Consider the following 20,555-nt stretch of genomic DNA (forward strand, 5'->3'; position numbering starts at 1 on the left):
CCCAAGCACTTGGGCCATCCTCCACTGCCTTCCCAGGCCACAGCAGAGAGCTGGACTGGAAGAGGAGCAACCAGGACTAAAACCCAGGGTGCTGGTGCCGCAGGCAGAGGATTAGCCAAGTGAGCCACGGCGCCAGCCCAAAATTGGTGTTTGAAGAGAATGAGCTGTCTGTCGATTTGCAGCACTCTGAATTCCTGTGGAGACCATTCACATCCCACCTCTGCGGCATCGTGATTGGGGCAGTCACATGCTCCTGCCTCCTGCAGAAGCCAGTGGCTTTTCTCTTGTTCTCTCCCTTGCTGGAATATTATTGAGACCTTGCTGCTTCCACCTTCTCCTCTCAAAGTGGTGCACTGCTCATTAGCCCCAGATCCAGGGTGAGGTCATTTAGGTCATTGCAGTACCAGTAAAGATTGCTAATCCCAAAGTGTCATTTACTCACTGCCCTGTCTAGGTGTGTAGAAGCAGCAAATGACTGATGAATGCGGAGGGAGGCAGGCTATTGGCAGTTCATCCCCATCTCACCGTTATGCAGAGCAGAGTCCAGAATGTAGCTTTTCCTGAGGTTGACAGCAGCCAGTCAGGAAAGGGAGGCAGTAAAACAAACACTCAGCCACTCCGTGAGCCTCCCCACTGGCCTGAGGCTGCGCTGTACTTCTGTGTGTGGCTGCCTTCTGGGGTCTAAAAGATCAGCCCAATATTCTGAACCAAATCTTGATTTTGGTCATCTTAATAACAGCATATTTATTGTTTAGTGGTAATAGTTAATGTCTGTCTTGCATTGAACATTTTTGCACTCTCCTTCTCAACTTAATCTGGATTCCACCAGGTTGATCTGTAATTTTCCCCATTTCACAGAGGGGAAAACCTAAGACTGAGAGCACACTTGCCTTTGTTTTGTATAAGCACACATTAGCTTATCCCAGAGTCTCAGATCTGTAGTAAAGAGTATGGGAGTCCTAGATGTTGTTGATAATCATTCTATTTCCTGCTGATCCTTAATTATGTGTTGACTTCATGGTCAAGTTCCTTTGGCAGTCTTGGACTGGATCAAGGAGCTCGCCGGGGAGTAAGTGATGGGAGAATGTTTGCCACTTCCTGCTTTGACTTGGTCCTGATCAGGTGTGTGCTGTGCCTCCCCCTTCCCTTGGCCAGGAGTCATGCTGCTGGCTGTTCTCCCTGCAGCAAGTAACCTTTGTGAGGCTCTGCTCCAGCTGGAAGCTTCCAGCAAGGTTGTTTACTGGGGGGAGGGGATTTGGGATTTTTAAAATTATAGTAAAATATATGTAACATAAAAGGCATCATTTTAACCTTTAAAAAATTTTTTTTTCTATTTATTTCCATGCATTTGAAAGGCAGGTGAGAGACAGAGATCTTTCATCCACTGGTTCACTTTCCAAATAGCTACAACAACCATGGCTGGGCTGGACCAAATCCAGGAGTCCAGAACTCCACATGGTCCCCTACATGGATGACAGGGACCCAAGTACTTGGGCCATCAACCACTACCCCCAGGGTGCATGAGCAGGAAGCTGGATCCTAAGCAGTGCAGCCGGAACATGAACTTCACAGTCATATGGGGTGTGGGTGTTGCAAGTGGCGACTTAACTTGCTGAGCCACAACACATGCCCCCATTTTAGCCATTTTTTAAAGCACAGATTTTACTGACATTAAATATGCTCCTAGTATTGTGCAACCATCACCACCGTCCATCTGCAGAACTATTTTATCGTCCCAAATGAAGCTTTGTGCCTGCTAAGCCCTAACTTCCATTTCCCTCTGCCAGCTGCTATTAACCACCATCCTACTTTCTGTCTCTCTGAATTTGCTTACTCAAAGTACCTCATATAAGTAGAATCATAGGATTTGTCCTTTTGTAGCTAGCCTGTTTCACTTAGTGTGATATCTTCATGGGTCATCCGTGTGGTAGCATGTGTCAGAATTTCCTTCTGTTTGTAGCTGAACAATATTCCATTGTGTGACTGTTCAACATTTTGTTTGTGTAGTCATCCACCAGGGAACATTTGGGTTGCTTCCAGTGTTTGGCTCTTATCAATAATGCCGCCATGAACTTGAGTTGTTCAAATATTTATTCAAGTCCCTACTTTCAGTTGTTTTGAAAGAGTTGGAATTGTTGGGTCATATAATTAAAATATTCACAATTTTTAAAAAATCATCCTACTGTTCTCCATCTGCCATTTTTATAAATCATTTATTTATTATTTGTTTATTTGAGAGGCAAAGAGAGAAAGAGGGAGAGATAGTGAGAGAGAGATAAATCTTCCATCCACCTGGGTAAGCTCGTCAAATGACTTCAGCTGCCAGGTCTGGACCAGGCCAAAGGCAGGAGCCCGGAACTCCACTGAGGTTTCCTACATGGCTGGCAAGGGGTCCAAGTACTTGGGCCATTTTCCACTGCCTTCCCAGACACATCAGCAGAGAGCTGGATCAGAAGCTGAGCAGTCAGGACACGAACCAGCACTCCCCTGTGAACTGCCAGCATCACAGGTGGAGGCTTAACCTGCTGTGCCATGATGCCAGCCCCTAGTTTTCTTTTTTTTTTTTTTTAAGATTTATTTATTTATTTGCAAGTCAGAATTACACAGAGAGAGAAGAGGCAGAAAGAGAGAGAGGTCTTCCATCCGCTGGTTCACTCCCCAGTTGGCCCGCAATGGCCAGAGCTGTGCCAATCCAAAGCCAGGAGCCAGGAGCTTCTTCTGGGCCTCCCACATGGGTGTAGGGACCCAAGGACTTGGGCCATCTTCTACTGCTTTCCCAGGCCATAGCAGAGAGCTGGATCGGAAGTGGAGCTGCCAGGACTTGAACTGGTGCCCATATGGGATTCCGGCACTGCAGGCGGCGGCTTTACCCACTACGCCACAGCACTGGCCCCACTCCTAGTTTTCTTACTTCCATTTTCCCTCCTTTTTTCCTGCCAACGTGATGCACACTCTGTTTTTAAAGGAAGAAGCCAGTGTGGCAAAATGGTTAAGGGTACGGATGATGGAGCCATCCAGACTTGGATTCAAATCCTGATCTTCCTAGGAAATTCTTAACCTCTCCAAGACCTTCCTCATCTTATTTTGAATACTGCTTACTTCAAGCATGTTTTAACCGTGCCTGGGCAAGTAAGAGCTAATACATGGTGGCTATTGTCTTCGTCATCATCATCATCAAAGTGTAGATTTTGCTACTTCTTAGCACTTTTGCTTAGGAAAGAAAAATATTCTAGTGACCAAATAAAGTTAAAATAAAATTTCCTAGACATTTTGACCCACAAAAGATAGTGCACAACATTCCATCTCTCCCTCCATCCAAATAATGGATTAAAGTCCGTAGGGACTCATTGTGTGGAATCAGTGAATATTTTTAATATTATGTAAAGGTTTGGTTTTTTTTATTTGAAAGGCAGAGTTATGGGTAGAGGGTGAGGGTGGGCAGAGAGAGATCAATATTCCATCCACTTGTTCACTCACCAAGTGGCCACAACAGCCAGGGCTGAGTCAGCCCAAAGCCAGGAGCCAGGAACTTCATCATGGTCTCCCGTGTGGGTGGCAGGGGCATCTCCTGCTGCCTTTTCAGGTGCATTAGCAGGGAAGTGGAGCAGCCTGGACAAGAACTGGCACTCATGGGACGCTGACGTCGCCGGTGGCAGCTTAATCTGCTGTACGATGATGCCAGTACCAAGAGATCACTCACTATTGATAGAGATGTGTTCCTGTAACAAGTGCTGAGTGCTATAACATAAATGCTGTCATTCTTGGAATACAGAGGAGATGCGTTCTTACTTAAACTTTCTCTTGACAAGCTCCCTGTGTTCTTAACCTTCTCTTTTTTTCTGTTGTTATTCAACGCTGTTGTTATTTAGGTCTCTTAGAGACTAAATCTTGGGGTTCCCTGTTAGAAGGATCCTTCAGAGAGACTGTTAGGTTTTACTCAACCTCTACTCATTTTTCCGTTCCAACTGATTAATGTTATTATTTTGTAGGCTTCTCAGTGTTATTTCAGTTCCTCTTTCTCTGAAGCATCGGGGGCAAATACATCTCTAGAGAGTAGAGGCAAACAGTGCCCACTGAAACAGGTGCAGCAACAGGCAAGCCAGGCTTTCATTCATTGCTGCTATTTGGCAGGGTTCTTGTTCAATTTCTCTCACTGCTTGTCTAGATGATAAATGTTTTCCAAGCAGCCGGTTCTAAGCCAGGTTGCATTTTCAGTTCCAGTTTCTCATTTGGGCTGGAGTTTCCTCGGGGTAGATGTTAGCTTTGCTTGAGAGATCACATTCAGTCCCTCCGTGAGGTTCCTTTGATTCCTGTCTTTCCCTCAGTCATCTGACTCAAATGTGAGTTCTCATTAAAGTCAAAAAAAGAAAAGCTCACCAAGCAAGATGGCCTGTTATATGCCAATTTCTCAGAAAAGCGACAGTAATGCGAATGAACGCAAGGGCTAGAGCAAGACTCCCTGGGCGGGGTCACCCACACAGCGCTTCAGTATTTGTCCAGAGCAGCTCTTAGCTTCTCTGGGGACAGCAGTGGGTCCGTGTGCCAAGCTCATGGGTACGCCCAGGCTTGGATAGTGCTCAGAGCTTGCTGGGAGGGTAGAGATCCGCAGACTTCTCGGGCCTTTGAGAAAAGAAAAGCAGGGAAACAAGAGTGACTCAGTGGTAGCATCACTCCTCTATTAATTATGTCACTTACAGGGGACATCACTTGAGCTCTGTGTGGCTTTGTAAAATATAATTGTGATTTCCCTCTAGAGTGAAATTCCACATGAAAGAAGGCCACTACACAGGGCTTTGGTTCTTAGCATAACTGTGCCGTGAGCACCCCGTGTGGTCTCTGGCAATGATATGCAGCTGGGGGTCCTTGGGCAGGAGGCCCAGTGCTGCCTTCCAGGGTGGGGGAGAGGATGCTGGGAGCACTCACACAGGCACTCCTTACTTAGGGCAGAGGAATGCAGGCTTTTTACTTATTTTCAGTTATCGGAGAGGGAATGGAAATGCGTGTGCTCATCAAATGCTCCCAAAAACTTTGGTCTGATACAGCATTTTTTTTCCTTCTTCCCTGGGAAAAACTTATTTGCAAAGTAAATAGGACTCTAGATTTTGTGCTCCATCCCCACATTGTCCACCATGAGCATATAAGGGTGTGTGGGTGTGGGTGTGGGTGTGGGTGTGCGTGTGGGTGTGTGTGTGTGAGAGAGAGAGAAAGAGAGAGAGAGAGAGAGAGAGAGAGAGAGAGAGAAATACTATGTAGAGCGAATATACCTCAGACCAGAGACACAGCACCACTGTGTGCTTACGCAGTGCATGTCCATAGTGGCCCCCTGCCATGCTTATGGGGTTGACATCTGTCCCAGACCTAGCTCCCCCACAGCTGGGTGCCTCCACTCGGAGGAAGCAGCTCCTTTGTCTTACTTAGTGTGGATCCTTGAGGGACCCCCCTCTTGGAGGGTTCATGCTCCCTGTTTCTCCCCAGCAGTGGGGGAGGTGGTCTGTTCGGTGGTCAGATCATTCAGTGTGACCTGATTTTTCTCTCTCTGGTCTCAGGGTGCCTCTGCTGCTCAGTCCTCTGACTTGTGGACATGCATCTGTGCATTCTGCTGATTGGCAGTTGAGGGAGAGGCAGATTCTGGCTTAAAACATCAAAAAGGATTATCTGGAGGGCTGGCATCGTGGCACAGCAGGTTGAGACATTGCTTGCATATGGGAGTGCCTGTTTGAATAGCTGCTGCTCTGCTTCCAGTTCAGCTCCCCGCTAATGTACTTAGGAAAGAGGCAGAAGATGGCCCAAGTGCTTGGGCCCTGTCACCCACGTGGGAGACCAGGATGGAGCTCCTGGCTCCTGTCTTCAGCCTGGGCCAGCCCTGACCATTATGGGTATTTGGAAAGTGAACCAGTGGACAGAAGATCTCCCTCTGTCTCTGTTTCCCTCTTTCTCTCTGTCACTCTGCATGTCTAATAAATAAACCTTGGAAAGAAGGAAGGAAGGGAGGGAAGGGAGAGGAGAAATAGAGAAAGATAGAGAGAGAGTGAGAGAGTGATTTCCCTGGAAGACTCACCTTTCACAAGCCCAGAAATCTATTTATCTGGCACCTAACAAGATGAGGCTGCCTTGACCCTTTAGGAAACAGCATTTTTAAGCTCTTCTCTATGCCTGGAATCTGCCCTGGGTAAAAGAAGCCTGCTGTTTCACCAGACCCCTTATGGTCCCCGTGTCACTAGCTGTTCTGTCCGTCATCCCAAGACAGTGATGCCGCCAGCACGGCTGCACTCTGCAGCGCTGGCTCCCCTTGAGGGCATTGCTAGGCACAGTCATTTTGTACCACACTCGGAACTGCCTTCATCATGCACCTCTGTGGGCTCCCTTATCACTTTGCTCGGTAAACCACTTTGTAAAGATGAAGATTAAAAAGCACAGAAACATCAGAGGGAAAAATGTCACCATCATACCTTTTCCCTGAAGGTACAGAAAGAAGAACTAAAAAGTGCACGGCTGCCATGCTCCTTGAGCTGAAGTGCAGGAGACGCGCAAGTTCATCACACACTGAAGCATCTGGCTTTGAATCTCGAGTCTAGAAACCTCGTCCTCTTACAGGGTTATTCTCGCTCGAAGTCATGAGGATGCTTTGCATTTCAGATCTCCAGTAGCCTCACTTGGAGACTGTCTAAGGCAGAATTAGATGTCACATGGGGAGGACAGAGACATTATGAGGGACTTCTTGAGTGTTGGCAGGTGGTTGCTGAAGTTGGGGTTTTCTTGTGTTTGCCCCTTGCTGGACGTGGCATTGTGATGCTTGCATGACCACAGCGAGGAGCTCCTCACTTGATCTAAAACCAAAAAGTTGAATCAGTTTCTTTTTCTTTCCTTTTTTTTTTTTTTTTTTTGAGATTTATTTATTTATTTGAATAGTACAGTTAAGGAGAGATCTTCCACCCACTGATTCACTTGTCAAATGGTCGCAACAGCCAGGGTTGGCTGGGCTGAAGCCAAGAGCCTGGAGCTTCATCTACATCTCCCACATGGGTGCAGGGGCTCAAGCACTTGGGCCATCTTCCACTGCTTTCCCAGGAGCATTAGCAGGGAGCTGGATTGGTAGAGGAGCTGCCGGGACTTGAACTGGCACCCATATGGGAAACCGGCACTGCAGACCAGGGCTTTAAACTGCTGAGCCACAGTGCTGGTCCCCTTTTTCTTTTCTTTTCTTTTTTTTTTTTTTTTAGATTTATTTATCTATTTATTTGAAAGTCAGAGTTACACAGAGAGAGCAGAGGCAGAGAGAGAAAGAGGTCTTCTATCCGATGGTTCACTCCACAATTGGCCATGATGGCTGAAGCTGCATCGATCAGGAGCCAGGAGCTTTTTCTGGGTCTCCCACGTGGGCGCAGGGACCCAAGGACTTAGGCCATCTTCTACTGCTTTCCCAGGCTATAGCAGAGAGCTGGATCGGAAGTGGAGTGACTGGTCTTGAACCAGCACACATATGGGATGCCGGCACTTCAGGCCAGGGTGTTAACCTGCTGTGCCACAGCACTGGCCCCTCTTCTTTTCCTTTTCAACTTTGCTTGAGAGGCAGAGAAAGGGAGAGAGCCCCCATTTTCTGTTTCACTCTCCAAATGCCCACAACAGACACAGTTTTTTGTTTTTTAATTTTTTGGCAGGCAGAGTTAGATAGTGAGAGAGAGAGACAGAAAGAGAGTTTTAGACAGTGAGAGAGAGACAGAGAGAAAGGTCTTCCTCGGCCGGCGCCACAGCTCACTAGGCTAATCCTCTGCCTGCGGCGCCAGCACCTGGGTTCTAGTCCTGGTTGTGGTGCCAGATTCTGTCCTGGTTGCCCCTCTTCCAGTCCAGCTCTCTGCTGTGGCCCGGGAAGGCAGTGGAGGATGGCCCAAGCACTTGGGCCCTGCACCCGCATGGGAGACCAGGAGAAGCACCTGGCTCCTGGCTTCAGATGGGTGTGGCGCACCAGCCACAGCACGCTGGCCGTAGCGGCCATTGGGGGGTGAACCAACAGCAAAGGAAGACCTTTCTCTCTGTCTCTCTCCCTCTCTCTCACTGTCCACTCTGCCTGTCAAAAAAAAAAAAAAAAAAAAAAACACCATCCATCATCAGTAGGAGCAAGATCACCCCAAGGGAGCAAAAATGGGCTCTTCAGGGATGAGGAAACCTTAGATATCACCCTAGCAGGTGTCTCTCTAAAGCCCAGACCTACCTAATATAGCCTTTGTTCTTGGGATTTAGATTCTCTTTTTGAAAATAAGTGAAATTTAACTTAAAATTTGAATTTAAATGTTTTTCTTTAGGGGAGTGATAGTCCAAAAAAGGTAAAATTCTCCTAGAAAGAGACACTCCAGACCAAGTTCTGCATGAACTTCCTGAGATGGGGGGTCTTGAACTTAGCCAGGGAGAGGTTTGTGATGACCTTTCTGAGGGAGTGAGATTTGGGCTGAATAACAGTGAATTCTGGAAGGGAACCTGGAAAGTATTTCCCCTCTTCTCAGTAAAGAAATATTCTCTCGCCGGCGCCGCGGCTCACTAGGCTAATCCTCCGCCTAGCAGCGCCGGCACACCGGGTTCTAGTCCCGGTCGGGGCGCCAGATTCTGTCCCGGTTGCCCCTCTTCCAGGCCAGCTCTCTGCTGTGGCCAGGGAGTGCAGTGGAGGATGGCCCAGGTGCTTGGGCCCTGCACCCCATGGGAGACCAGGAAAAGCACCTGGCTCCTGGCTCCTGCCATCGGATCAGCGCGGTGCGCCGGCCGCGGCGGCCATTGGAGGGTGAACCAACGGCAAAAGGAAGACCTTTCTCTCTGTCTCTCTCTCTCACTGTCCACTCTGCCTGTCAAAAAAAAAAAAAAGAAAAGAAATATTCTCTCAGTAGACTTGGAGTTGGGAAGCATCTGGTCATTGCCCTTGCTATCCATCAGTACTGAACCTCTTGCAGAGGTGGTGTCCTGGCATGTGGTGTTGGGAGCCTGGACTTTAATGTCAGGCACACCAGGTGCAAACCCTACCTCTCTCCTTCATTCTGTGCCTTTCAGCAGAATCTTTAATTTCTCTAACCCTCATTTGTATTTGTATAATGGAAATAAAACCTCTCTGGTAGGCTTGTTATGAAGATGCATGAATGTATGAATGCATGAATGTATGAATGAAGATTCATGATGTATGAATTGGGTATAAAGAATTTAAGAATCTGGTACATAGTAAGTGCTCCTTTAGTGGTGGGAGGAGTGGTTGTTATATCTGTTTACCTATGGAACTACTTACCATCATCATCAGAGCGAAATGTCTATGGACACAAAGCAGCAGAACCATCTTCTGAATCATACAGATCCTTGTAGGGCCTGCGTGAGTCAGCATTTCCAAGCTCTTGCAGCCATGGGAAGTGGAGGCAAGTGCTCCCTGCCACGAGGGTCCCCAGGGACTGAGAGCCTTGGTTTGGTGTATTTCTCTGACAGTCTTCCTGCAGTATTGAATGCCAAAGGACCCTGGGGGAGGAAGCAGATATTCTGTGAAAGAAAAGTTGATCCTAGATTTGACCAACCAAAGAGAGGTTTCTGGTTTCCTCCTGCTGTTGCAAAGTGGAGCTGGAGTTACTTTACCCAAAGAAAATACAAAGGTCTATATTTGCATAAATCTGAATGCAATCTTAAAAATGACTCACTGACATAAGAAAATATACAAATGTGTGTGTGTTCAACAAAAAACAAAACATACAGACCAGAGAAAGAATAGAGATAGTGAGCTAATTTTATAGAGTAGATAATTCTGATGTTTATCATCTTCAAAAGCAAACCACAGCTGAAAGCTCTGATTTTGTTAACTTATTTGTTTTGTGTTCACCTCGGTTAAGGCTACTATTGCCCTGTCCTGTCTTTGCAAACACTCTTAGTGTTGTTTGGAATCTGAACTCCTTGAAGCACTCCAGTGCAGGAAAGAAAGTGAAAATAAACGAGGCTTGTTCAAGTCTGTTGTTATTTCAGAGAATCATCTTTAGGAATACAACCAGCTTTATGTAAATGCAGGCCTTGGGTAGTGTGGTAAATGTCTTACTGACAGGTCCCTGGGTGCTTTTCTTAATGAGCTGATCTTGAAAATCCACTTCCCAGCTCAAGAATGAAGTCTCTGCCTCCACTGAGTTTGCATGCTCTGTCCATGCCACCCGCACAACCAGCAAGGGCCCCTCGGCAGCCAGGAGGAGTCCAGCACAGGCCCCTGTTTGCTGCTGGCAACTGCAGTTTCAGGCCCAACTTGGAATCTCGCCCAATTTGGGGTTTTTGGGATTTCCAGCCCACTTTGTATCCAATTCTTGGAATGTTAGTTAAGTATTCAAGAACTAAGAATCTTTTTTTTTTTTAATGGTAAGGCTTTTCTTTTTTTTTTTTAATCTTTTTAAAGATTCACTCATTTATTTATTTATTTGAAAGTCAGAGTTACACAAAGAGAACGAGAGACCAAGATCTTCCATCTGCTGGTTCACTCCCCAAATGACCAAAACAGTCGGGACTGAGCCAGGCAAAAGCCAGGAGCCAAGAGCTTCTTCTGGGTCTCCCATGTGAATGCAGGGACTCAAGGGCTTGGGCCATCCTCTGCAGCTTTCCCTGGTGCATTAGCAGGGAGCTGGAATGGAAGAGGAGCAGCCGGGACTTGAGCCGATGCCCATATGGGATGTCAGTGCTGCAGGCTGTGGCTTAACTCTCTGTGCTACAGTGCTGGCTCCAAGAACTGAGAATCGTAAGAAGCTGAACCACCATGGGGTACAGCAAGGAATCTGGGGTGGCGTCAGCACCTATTCATCTGCTTTCATCTCCTCTTGGCTCCAAGCCAGTTCTGGTTTTGTTCAGCCCAGCACTTTCACTCTCTTTCCAAAGGCTAAATGTTCAGCTCCATTTGTTACAACTGTGCACCCCATTCTTGCACATTTGCTCCACCTGATCATCACTGTCCATTTTACTGTGTTTCCTGGCTGTTTTTATTAAGCCTTGTTGAAGCTGAGGCACCGGCAGAGAAAGTGAAGCCAGGGCATCCTTCCCAAAAAGTGCCCAAGTCACTGGGGTCATTAATGTCCTTTCTAGAAAGAGTTGGCCCCTGAGGTTTCCGCTGCCCTCCTCATTCCACACGCTGGTGTTGCTGGGACACAAAGTCACATCAGAGCAAGCCACAAACCCCAGTGGGCTCCATCCTCACCTGAGTTCTCACTGCCGCCCACCCTGTGCTGATTTCCTGCAGAGTTGCTTCACCAGCATCAGATCAGGGTTGCACATCTCCTGAGTGTCAAGGGCTCGTGAGGACTAGGGGAAAAGAGCAGGAGCCACACAGTCCCTGCTGTCCAGGCCTGCCTTGACCACGTTCAGCTGTCATTGTTTGGTTTGTTCTTGACACCTGTCTTGCTAAGATTGGTTATGAGGACAGTCCCCTGTGTCATCATGCCTTCTACTGTGCCCAGAGCTGGGATCAGGAGTGTGCAGTGGGGGCCGGCGCTGTGGTGCAGCAGGTTAACACCCTAGCCTGAAGCGCCGGCATTCCGTATGGGCACCGGTTCAAAACCCAGCTGCTCCACTTCCCATCTGGCTCTCTGCTATGGCCTGGGAAAGCAGTAGAAGGTGGCCCAAGTCCCTGGGCCCCTGCACCCGCGTAGGAGACTCGGAAGAAGTTCCTGGTCCTGGCTCCTGATCAGTGCAGCTCTGGCTGTTGTGGCCAGTTGGGGAGTGAACCATCGGATGGAAGACCTCTCTCTGCCTCTGCTCTCTCTGTGTAACTCTGACTTTCAAATAAATAGATAAATCTTAAAAAAAAAAAAAAGGAGTGTGCAATGATCACCGACAGGTCAATAGGGATGACCAGGGAGCCTGGGGATGCACACCTGGGAGCAGCGGGAGTGTTGGGCAAGGCTCCGAAGAGAAGTGACATCTCTGCTGAGACCTGTAGAATGAGTAGGTCAAGGGAAAGGTGAAAGGGGCTGGCAGAGATGGGAGGTGTTGAAGCTGGGGGTTAGGAGGACATGAGGAAGAAGCAGGAGGGCTAAGAGGGGCAGATCCTGCCAGGCCACAGCATCATTGTTAAGGAGTTGCGACGGCATTCCTTGGTGCCTGCCAGGAGTGAAAGACTGGGCTGAATAGACTTTGAGACCAAGATAGGACATATTGATTATTATACATTATAATACACAAGATTACTGTGACCACAAAAATATCACCTGCCAGGTTCCTGAAGCAGCGTGCAAATAACACAGGATACTGGTCATTTCAAAATCCCAGCACCTTGTCCAAAGAGCTTTGTTTGACTGTGAGATCAGGATTTGATGACAAGGTTGAAAGTTCCCATAGCCAGCGCCGCAGCTCACTAGGCTAATCCTCCACCTTGCGGCGCCGGCACACCGGGTTCTAGTCCCGGTCGGGGTGCCGGATTCTGTCCCAGTTGCCCCTCTTCCAGGCCAGCTCTCAGCTATGGCCCGGGAGTGCAGAGGAGGATGGCCCAAGTCCTTGGGCCCTGCACCCCATGGGAGACCAGGAAAAGCACCTGGCTCCTGCCATCGGATCAGTGCAGTGCGCCGGCCGTGGCGGCCATTGGAGGGTGAACCAACGGCAAAAGGAAGACCTTTCTCTCTGTCTCTGTCTCTCTCACTGTCCACTCTGCCTGTCAAAAATAAAAAAAAAAGAAAAGAAAAAATAAAGTTCCCATAGACACAAGTTAAAAGAGAAAAGATGTGATGTGGGCTCTGGCCTTGAAGTGTTTATCATCTGCTCGGCATGACAACAAGAAGTACAGTAAACAGCAACAAAAATATGACAAGGTTCTGATCAGCAGCTGTGGATGGTTTTTGTACAGATTGACCCTCTAGGGTACATAAAGAGAAATTATGGGAGAAGAATTCAGGGAAGGCTTAAGCCAAGGGATTGGCCTGGGGGGAAGGAAAGTGGATCCAATAATAAGGAGTTGATTCTGTGCTACTCAACAGAGGCTGGAATGGAGTTTGAGTTGCGTGATAATGAGGGATGATGAGTGGGAGAAAGTCGGGTCCCAGAGCTGACTTGCCTGAATTGTAGGTAGGCTCTTGCAGGGTTCATTCCTTCGTGTGTGAATTCATTCTCATTAGAGACTTCTCGGTTTGCTGCTTACCAGATAGAGCTACTCGGTCCCCTGGCCCCCATCACCCTCCTTTCCTTCTCCTTAACTTCACAGTTTGCTAAGGTGTTCCTTAAAAACCTGGCTTGGGGACCGTGCCACATCGTCAGTTGTTGTTCTGCTTAAGTCTGATGTTTACCTGCTGTCATGCTTTGTGGTCAGTGACTCTTGTGATCACCCTGGCGGGACTGTGCAGAAGGAACCTGGAGAACCAATTCTATGGGTCAGGGATCAAACCCACAGAGAGGATGCTGTTGACCGAGGACAAAGGACATCCTGTTCTTGATGCCCCAATAACTCACTTGTATTAGCGCATCACTTTCTACTGTCTTAGTCCGTTCAGGCTGCTATAACAAAATACCACAGACAAGGGTGACTTAACTAGCAGACATTTATTTGTCACAGTTCTATGGGTGGAAAAGTCCAAGATCAAGGTGCCAGCAGAGTCAGTGTTTGGTGAGAGCCAGTTTTCTGGTTCATAGACAGCATCTTCTCACTACATCCTCCATGGTGCATGGGGTGCATGAGGAACCGGGGTCTGTTTCATTAGGGCACTACTCCCCTCCCCAAATCCTCACCTTCTAACATCATCACTTTGGGGAGTAGGAGCTCAACCTCTGAATTTGTGGGAGACACAAGCATTCAGGCCATAGTCTCTACTTTCCTTGAAAAATTAGGATAATGACATCTGCATGTCTAGATGTAAGAATTCGGTAAAGTCTTAAAAGATTCCCCACATACTAGAAAATGTTGAAACATGTTTCTAAAAAAGAAAAAAGAAGAATTATTATTGGAGATTTGGGGGGGCAGTTATTTTAGCAAGGACTCACATGATGACTGTCATTCACCCACTGTCTTTAAAACTTGTGATCAGATTAACACATATGAAAATATTTCTGGAACGCATATGTGTTTTGGTTTTCCTTGATGACCCTCTACAATTGATGTACTCGTTGGCTTTTCATTACTTTAACTAAGACACCCGAGAGGAGCTGCTTAGGAGAGAAAAGGTGTGTTTCAGCTCACAGTTTGGAGGCTACGGTTCAGGATGGGGTGGCCTCCTACTCTGGTGTCTCTGGAGGCTGGCCATGTCACACAGTAAACCAGGAAGCTAGGCAGAACTCGAACCCCCTCCAAGGGCACAGCCTAATGACCTAAAGCCCTCCCACCAGATCCATCCCCTCAGAAACCGTAATTAAATCAGGTCTCCACCATCAACCCTTAACGTTGAGATGATGGGGTTTAAAAGTGCTACTCACCCCGCAACAGCTGTCTATCCTAGATGTGAATGTGAGGACCATTTCCACTTTCAGATTGCGGAGGGAATGGCGTACATCGAGCGCAAGAACTACATCCACCGGGACCTACGAGCAGCCAACGTCCTGGTCTCTGAGTCTCTCATGTGCAAGATCGCAGACTTCGGCCTTGCTAGAGTCATTGAAGATAACGAGTATACGGCAAGGGAAGGTGCGTTCCCCTCACCCTGTTCAGCTGTTTTCTTCTTGTTTCATCTCTGTTTTTCACACAAGCAATCCCCAAAGTCATGATATACATATTTGGGACAACATTCAGTATGGACGATCATTACTTGTTTATGTTCTCATGATTGTTTTCAAAGAAATGAACTCTTTTTTAAAAAAAAATTATTTAGGGTATACAAGCCTCATGTATTTTGCATATAGAAATCTAGGAACATAGTGATACCTCCCACCCTTCCTTCCCTCCTGCCCGTGCTTTAACCCTTCTTTCTGCCCCCTCTCCCATTCCCACTCTTAATTTTTACAGAGATCTACTTTCAGGTTCCTTAATGATCGTGAAGGTAACCCTACACTAAGTAAGAGTTCAACAAATAGTTTGAAGAAAACAACAAAACACTGTTCCTCAACAGAAGAGACAAGGGCTATAAACAATCATCAAATCTCAAAGTGTCCATTTCACTGCAATACGAAATGAACTCTTGATTAACTTCACCTGACACTTTTCTAAGGTTTACAGATGCATCTGTATTTCAGTTAAGCAAAGCAAAACAAAAATAGATCTGGGCAAGGTCGAGATTCTTGATTCTGTTTTCATTACATTGTGAAAGCTTTTCAAGGAAACAATGAAGTGTACTTTTCACAGTAATAGAGGAAGTATTTGTACAATTAATTCTATGTTCTATGATCTGGACTCTTAATTACAAATTAAAACAGGGACATTATCACACACATAGAGATCTAAATCAAATGTAACAAAAATATTCTCTTTTTTCTCCCACATTCCATATTATACGTGTGAACCAAAAATGGTCAGGATGTCACCCCCAGTCCCTGGCACGTAGCCTGGTGGCCTACACCACAGGGGCTGCACCTTGCCTATGGCAGAATCACCCATGGGGGCTCATGACCTGGGGCTTCTGATCGTCTCACTCAGGAGGCTTGAGCGAATATTTCTGGAGTGCTCACTCTCTCCCAAAACAGCCATGCACTTTCTTGATATTCTTAGGCATTGTTCAACAACAAGGATTATTTTTCTTTTAACTGCATGTTTGTGATTTCTGGAAATGTCCTCAGGGCATAAGGAGGTGACAAACAGGTAGAAAACCTTGTTGTGATTTGTTGAGAATCTCCTCCCATCTTTTCTGAGATGATTCTCCTCCTGCCACAAGCCTGTGTTCTCCTAGATGAATTATAACTTGTCCTTGACCTTCATGAAAAGGTCAAGGTGGATTATGATTATCCTTAACCTTCATGATTCTCCAGGTGAAAAGGCAGGTGAAAGAAAACAGTCGGAAGAAAAGCAGTTTAAAAATTATGGCTACATGGTGTTGCGCACTTACAGTGTGTAAATGGGCTTTTCCTACATGATCTCATTTATCTTTGCAGTCTCCCTCTGGGAGAGACACATTATTATTATTATTACCCCCACTCTACAGATGAGCAAAGGAGTGATTTCACCAGCTTCCTGGGGTCCCACAGTAAATAACAGAGTCAGGACTCAACCCCAGGAAATCAAGCTTCAGAGTACATGAGCTATAGTAATGGTTCCTTTGGTCTCATTGCATTTGACAAGCCCAGAGCTTCACAGAAATAACTAACGCAAGACAGCGTGGCTCAATGCAGAGAGGTCAGGTTGTAGGTCCTGGCCTACCTCAGAACCACAGCAATGAGACTACTTTCCATTGGTATTTACATTGTGCCAAGTACATGGATCAACCCACATAACCCTCCCAGAAACCTCTTTAGGAGGTTTGATTGCCCGTTTTACAGATAGAAAAGGCAGTGAGTGACTTGCCAGGATCACACGAAATGGGAAGCAGTCTAGCCAGGATTCAAACCCAGGCTGTGTGGTGCCGTAGCCAAGCTCCCGACCACCACACTCTGCTGCCTGCCCTGCTCTCCTGTAGGAATGTGTGACGGGGCCCAGCACATAATAGCCTGGCCACAAGGCTCGCTCTTTTCCTTTTTGTTCTGTTTTTCCTATTTATTTAGTCATTTTATCAACTTGAAAGGCAGAGACACAGAGAGAGATCTCCCATCTGTTGCTTCACTTTCTAAATGCCTGCAACAGCCAAGATTGAGCCAGGCTGAAGTCAAAAGCTAGGACCTCAATGCAGGTCTCCTACATGGCCCGTAGGAACCCAGATATTTAAATCATTTCCTGCCTCCCAGGTTGGGAGGAAGCTGGAATCAGGAGCAGAGCCAGGACTCAAACCCAGGCACTGCAACATGGACTGCATGCATCCTAACTGTGCAAAATGCCCACCCCCAGTCCTTACTGCTCTTGTGTAGATCTGCTTTCTTGAGATGCACAGAAGCTCCGCAAATGACTGCCACAGATATGGCTGGGCTGGGCTGAAGCCAGGAACCAGGAACTCAGTCCAGGTCTGCCCTGTGGATGGCAGGAACCCATCACCTGCTGCCTCCCAGGGTACGCATTGGCAGAAAAACAAAACCAGGAGCAGAGCCAGAACTTGAACCGTGACCCTGCAAGATAGGATGTGGGCATCTTACCCAGTAGGTCCCATGCCCTCCCCCAGATTACCTATTTTGGTCAGATCCCATAAAATATTCCCAAGCAGAAACATAATAAAGGCAAAAAAAAAAAAAAAAAAAAAACTTTTTGGTGGCAACCCCTGGTCTTCAAGGGTGCAAGGCTAACAGTCTGCCTGAGCCCCTACCTTCCTCAGGGGACCCGCATCTGCCGGCCCCAGTCCCTCTGCCTCACCAGCAACCAGCAAGAGATTTTGTTTCATCTGCATGTCAGCTTAGGCAGGGGTCATCATTCCCCCTAACCCCGAAAGTTTAATACTGGCTTTATCCTTTCAAAGGAAAGAATGGGCCATTCACGTTTGGAGTAGTGTCTGAAATTCTTATTGGTAGAGGCTTAAAGATGTTTATTCACAAAAGCATATATAGGAAAAGATGCTTATATTATGTTTGTAACACAGAAGATGGGTTCATTACAGAAAATTTGAACACAAAAAGTAAATGTTAGAGGCTGGTGCTGAGGGACAAATGGACAAGCTGGAAGTAGATTCTGTTACATTGCACATTATGCTCTTTGATGTTTGAAGTTGGCTAATTATAGTATGCCCAGTTGGGTATATAGGAAGCTTGTAATAAGGGGAATTTTCAAATGGGAAACAGGAAAGAAGCAAACATTTTAGTATAGTATTTTATACCATCTCTATTTTGTATTACATGCATGTGTTATCTATCCAAAATAATTTAGATTCCCACATCTATGACACTTTTGTGCAAGTTCAGAGACCCCAGTGAGAATCTTGTGTCTTTTTCCCTAGGTGCTAAGTTCCCTATTAAATGGACAGCTCCGGAAGCAATCAACTTCGGATGCTTCACAATTAAGTCTGATGTCTGGTCCTTCGGAATTCTGCTGTATGAAATCGTTACCTATGGGAAAATTCCCTACCCAGGTACTGTTTACTTGCGTCTTTCCATTCAAGTTGCAGGAAGGTGTAACTCCATCTATTCCAAAGCAAACAAAAAGCACTTTGTGCCAGAACTCAATTTTTCAGTGTATTTAGTGGAAATTGTTCGAAATTATGTTTAGGTCTTTCCCTGCCTTATTTCCCTGAGGTCATGCTGTTTGTCTTCACTAATTAATCCCACCACTTACTTGGCACCTAGCATGTCCCTGGTACCACGGAGGGTGTTGAGGAGATGAGGGTGGACTGGACCCAGGGCTCTGCCATGGCCGTGCACCTGACAGAGGGGGAAACAGGCATAGAAACAAGTATTTCCAGGGTCTTTTGATTGGTTTCTATCATGAATGTTGTGGATTCCTGGCCTCTTCAGGTCCTGCCTATCTTTAACTTACTGGTGCCAGTGGGGCCATCATTCACTATTTCCAGGGTCCTGACAGCGGAAGCTGGCAGAGTACAATTCAGCCCCGGCGGGCTCCCTGCTTGCTCCAGGGTCTACACTGTCATGGCTGAGAAGAGAGATCTCTCTTAAACCTTCTTCACCTTCTCATGACTGTCTGGTTTTAATGAAAATCTGTGCATGGGATGAATTTCAAATTGAATCTTTGGTGTTTATATCATCCCCTCATGCAAAAACTACCTGAGTGTGCCAAGGCCCTCTCGAGGCTGCGATGGCCCTTGCACTCACGGCTGATGTTATAACTGGGAGAGGCTGTGGTCATGGAGAGTGTTAGTCTGTGGGGTGAAGGGTGCTACACATAGTGCATGAAGGGCTTCGGAGCTTGGAAAGGGATGGGAGAGCTGCTGGATCTGTCCCTGTTCCCAGCCCTGGGGACTCAGAGACATGAGGGAGGGAGCTCTGGGGCTCGCAGGGGAAACATGTAGCTATGGATTCAGCCATCAGGAGCAAAGGCCCAGCCTGGTTTGGACCCCAGTGAGCATTTGATGAATGAATGAATGAATGAATGACTCATGTGGGCCACTTAATCTCCAGATAGTCTCCATGCGATGGATGACAGAGTGGGAGGCAAGAGCAGTGGAGGGAGCCATAGACGTGGGGCTAGAATGGCTCAGTGGGAGCACTGGCGGCCACACGAGGGCCTCCCAGCTAATTCTTTTTTTTTTTTTTTTTTTTTTTGGACAGGCAGAGTGGACAGTGAGAGAGAGAGACAGAGAGAAAGGTCTTCCTTTTTTCCATTGGTTCACCCTGCAATGGCCGCTGCGGTCGGCGCACCGCGCTGATCTGAAGCCAGGAGCCAGGTGCTTCCTCCTGGTCTCCCATGTGGGCGCAGGACTCAAACACCTGGGCCATTCTCCACTGCCTTCCTGGGCCACAGCAGAGAGCTGGACTGGAAGAGGAGCAACCAGGACAGAATCCAGCACCCCGATTGAGACTAGAACCTGGGGTGCCGGCGCCACACGCGGAGGATTAGCCTAGTGAGCTGCGGCGCCAGCCACCCACATGCCTTCTAAGACCTCCTTTCATCTACTATGCTCAGTACCCAGAATTTGGAAATATTTGGGCTGGAAAATCATTTAAAACAAAAATAAAAAGAACCAAGAGGCCGGCGCCATGGTTCACTTGGCTAATCCTCCACCTAGCGGCGCCAGCACCCTGGTTCTAGTCCCGGTCAGGGCGCCAGATTCTGTCCCGGTTGCTCCTCTTCCAGTCCAGCTCTCTGCTGTGGCCTGGTAAGGCAGTGGAGGATGGCCCAAGTGCTTGGGTCTCTGCACCCACATGGGAGACAGGGAGGAAGTACCTGGCTCCTGGCTTCGGATCAGCGCAGCGCCGGCCGTAGTGGCCATTAGGGGAGTAAACCAATGGAAGGAAGACCTTTCTCTCTGTCTCTCTCTCTCACTGTCTATAACCCTCTTTCTGTCTCTCTCTCTCTCACTGTCTAACTCTGCCTGGCAAAAAATAAAAAAAAATTTAAAAAAAAGAACCAATAAAAACATGGTTGAGACACACACACACAAATACAGTATACAGTGGTACTTTGGTGCTTGAAAAGTTCACAGAAAATGTGGAATTAAAACAAGTGTATTTTAGTGCAAAAAATGCTTGAAGTAATATATACAAGGGGTCTTCAAAACACTCCTGGAAAATGTATATTATGAAAAAGCTATGCATGGATTTCAACGTTGTTTGCACCAAAATAAACTGATTTTTTTTACTTTCATTTATTTATTTTCATTTTATTTGAAAGGCAGAGAAACAGGGAGAGAAAGAAGCAGAAACAGAGACAGAGATCTTCCATCTGCTGATTCACACCTGAAACGCTTGCAACAGCTGAAGCTGGGCCAGGCCAAAGCCAGGAGCATGGAGCTCCCTCCTGGTCTGTCATGTGGGTGGCAGGAACCCAAGGACTTGGGCCATTTTCAGCTGCCTTCCTAGGCTCATTACCAGCAAACTGGATCCAAAGTACAGCAGCCAGGACTTGAACCATCTCTCATTTAGAATGCCGGTATTGCAGGCAATAGCTTAACCTGTTGCACCACAGCACCAGCTCC

The 20,555-nt window shown here is 47.1% G+C and overlaps 1 protein-coding gene across 5 annotated transcripts in view; it reads left to right on the forward strand.

Moving 5' to 3' along the window:
* Positions 1-20,555, forward strand: part of LYN (LYN proto-oncogene, Src family tyrosine kinase) — a 143,358-nt gene that overhangs the window by 115,932 nt on the left and 6,871 nt on the right. For all 5 annotated transcript variants that reach the window (XM_002710498.6, XM_002710497.6, XM_089335260.1 and 2 more), the window contains 2 exons: positions 14,434-14,587; positions 17,904-18,035. In XM_002710498.6, the coding sequence (XP_002710544.1) occupies positions 14,434-14,587; positions 17,904-18,035 (286 nt within the window). The remainder of the gene's footprint in view (positions 1-14,433; positions 14,588-17,903; positions 18,036-20,555) is intronic.

Source organism: Oryctolagus cuniculus, chromosome 6, assembly GCF_051225735.1.
Source record: "Oryctolagus cuniculus isolate XC-2025 breed Fujian yellow rabbit chromosome 6, ASM5122573v1, whole genome shotgun sequence".
Taxonomy (NCBI): Eukaryota; Metazoa; Chordata; class Mammalia; order Lagomorpha; family Leporidae; genus Oryctolagus; species Oryctolagus cuniculus.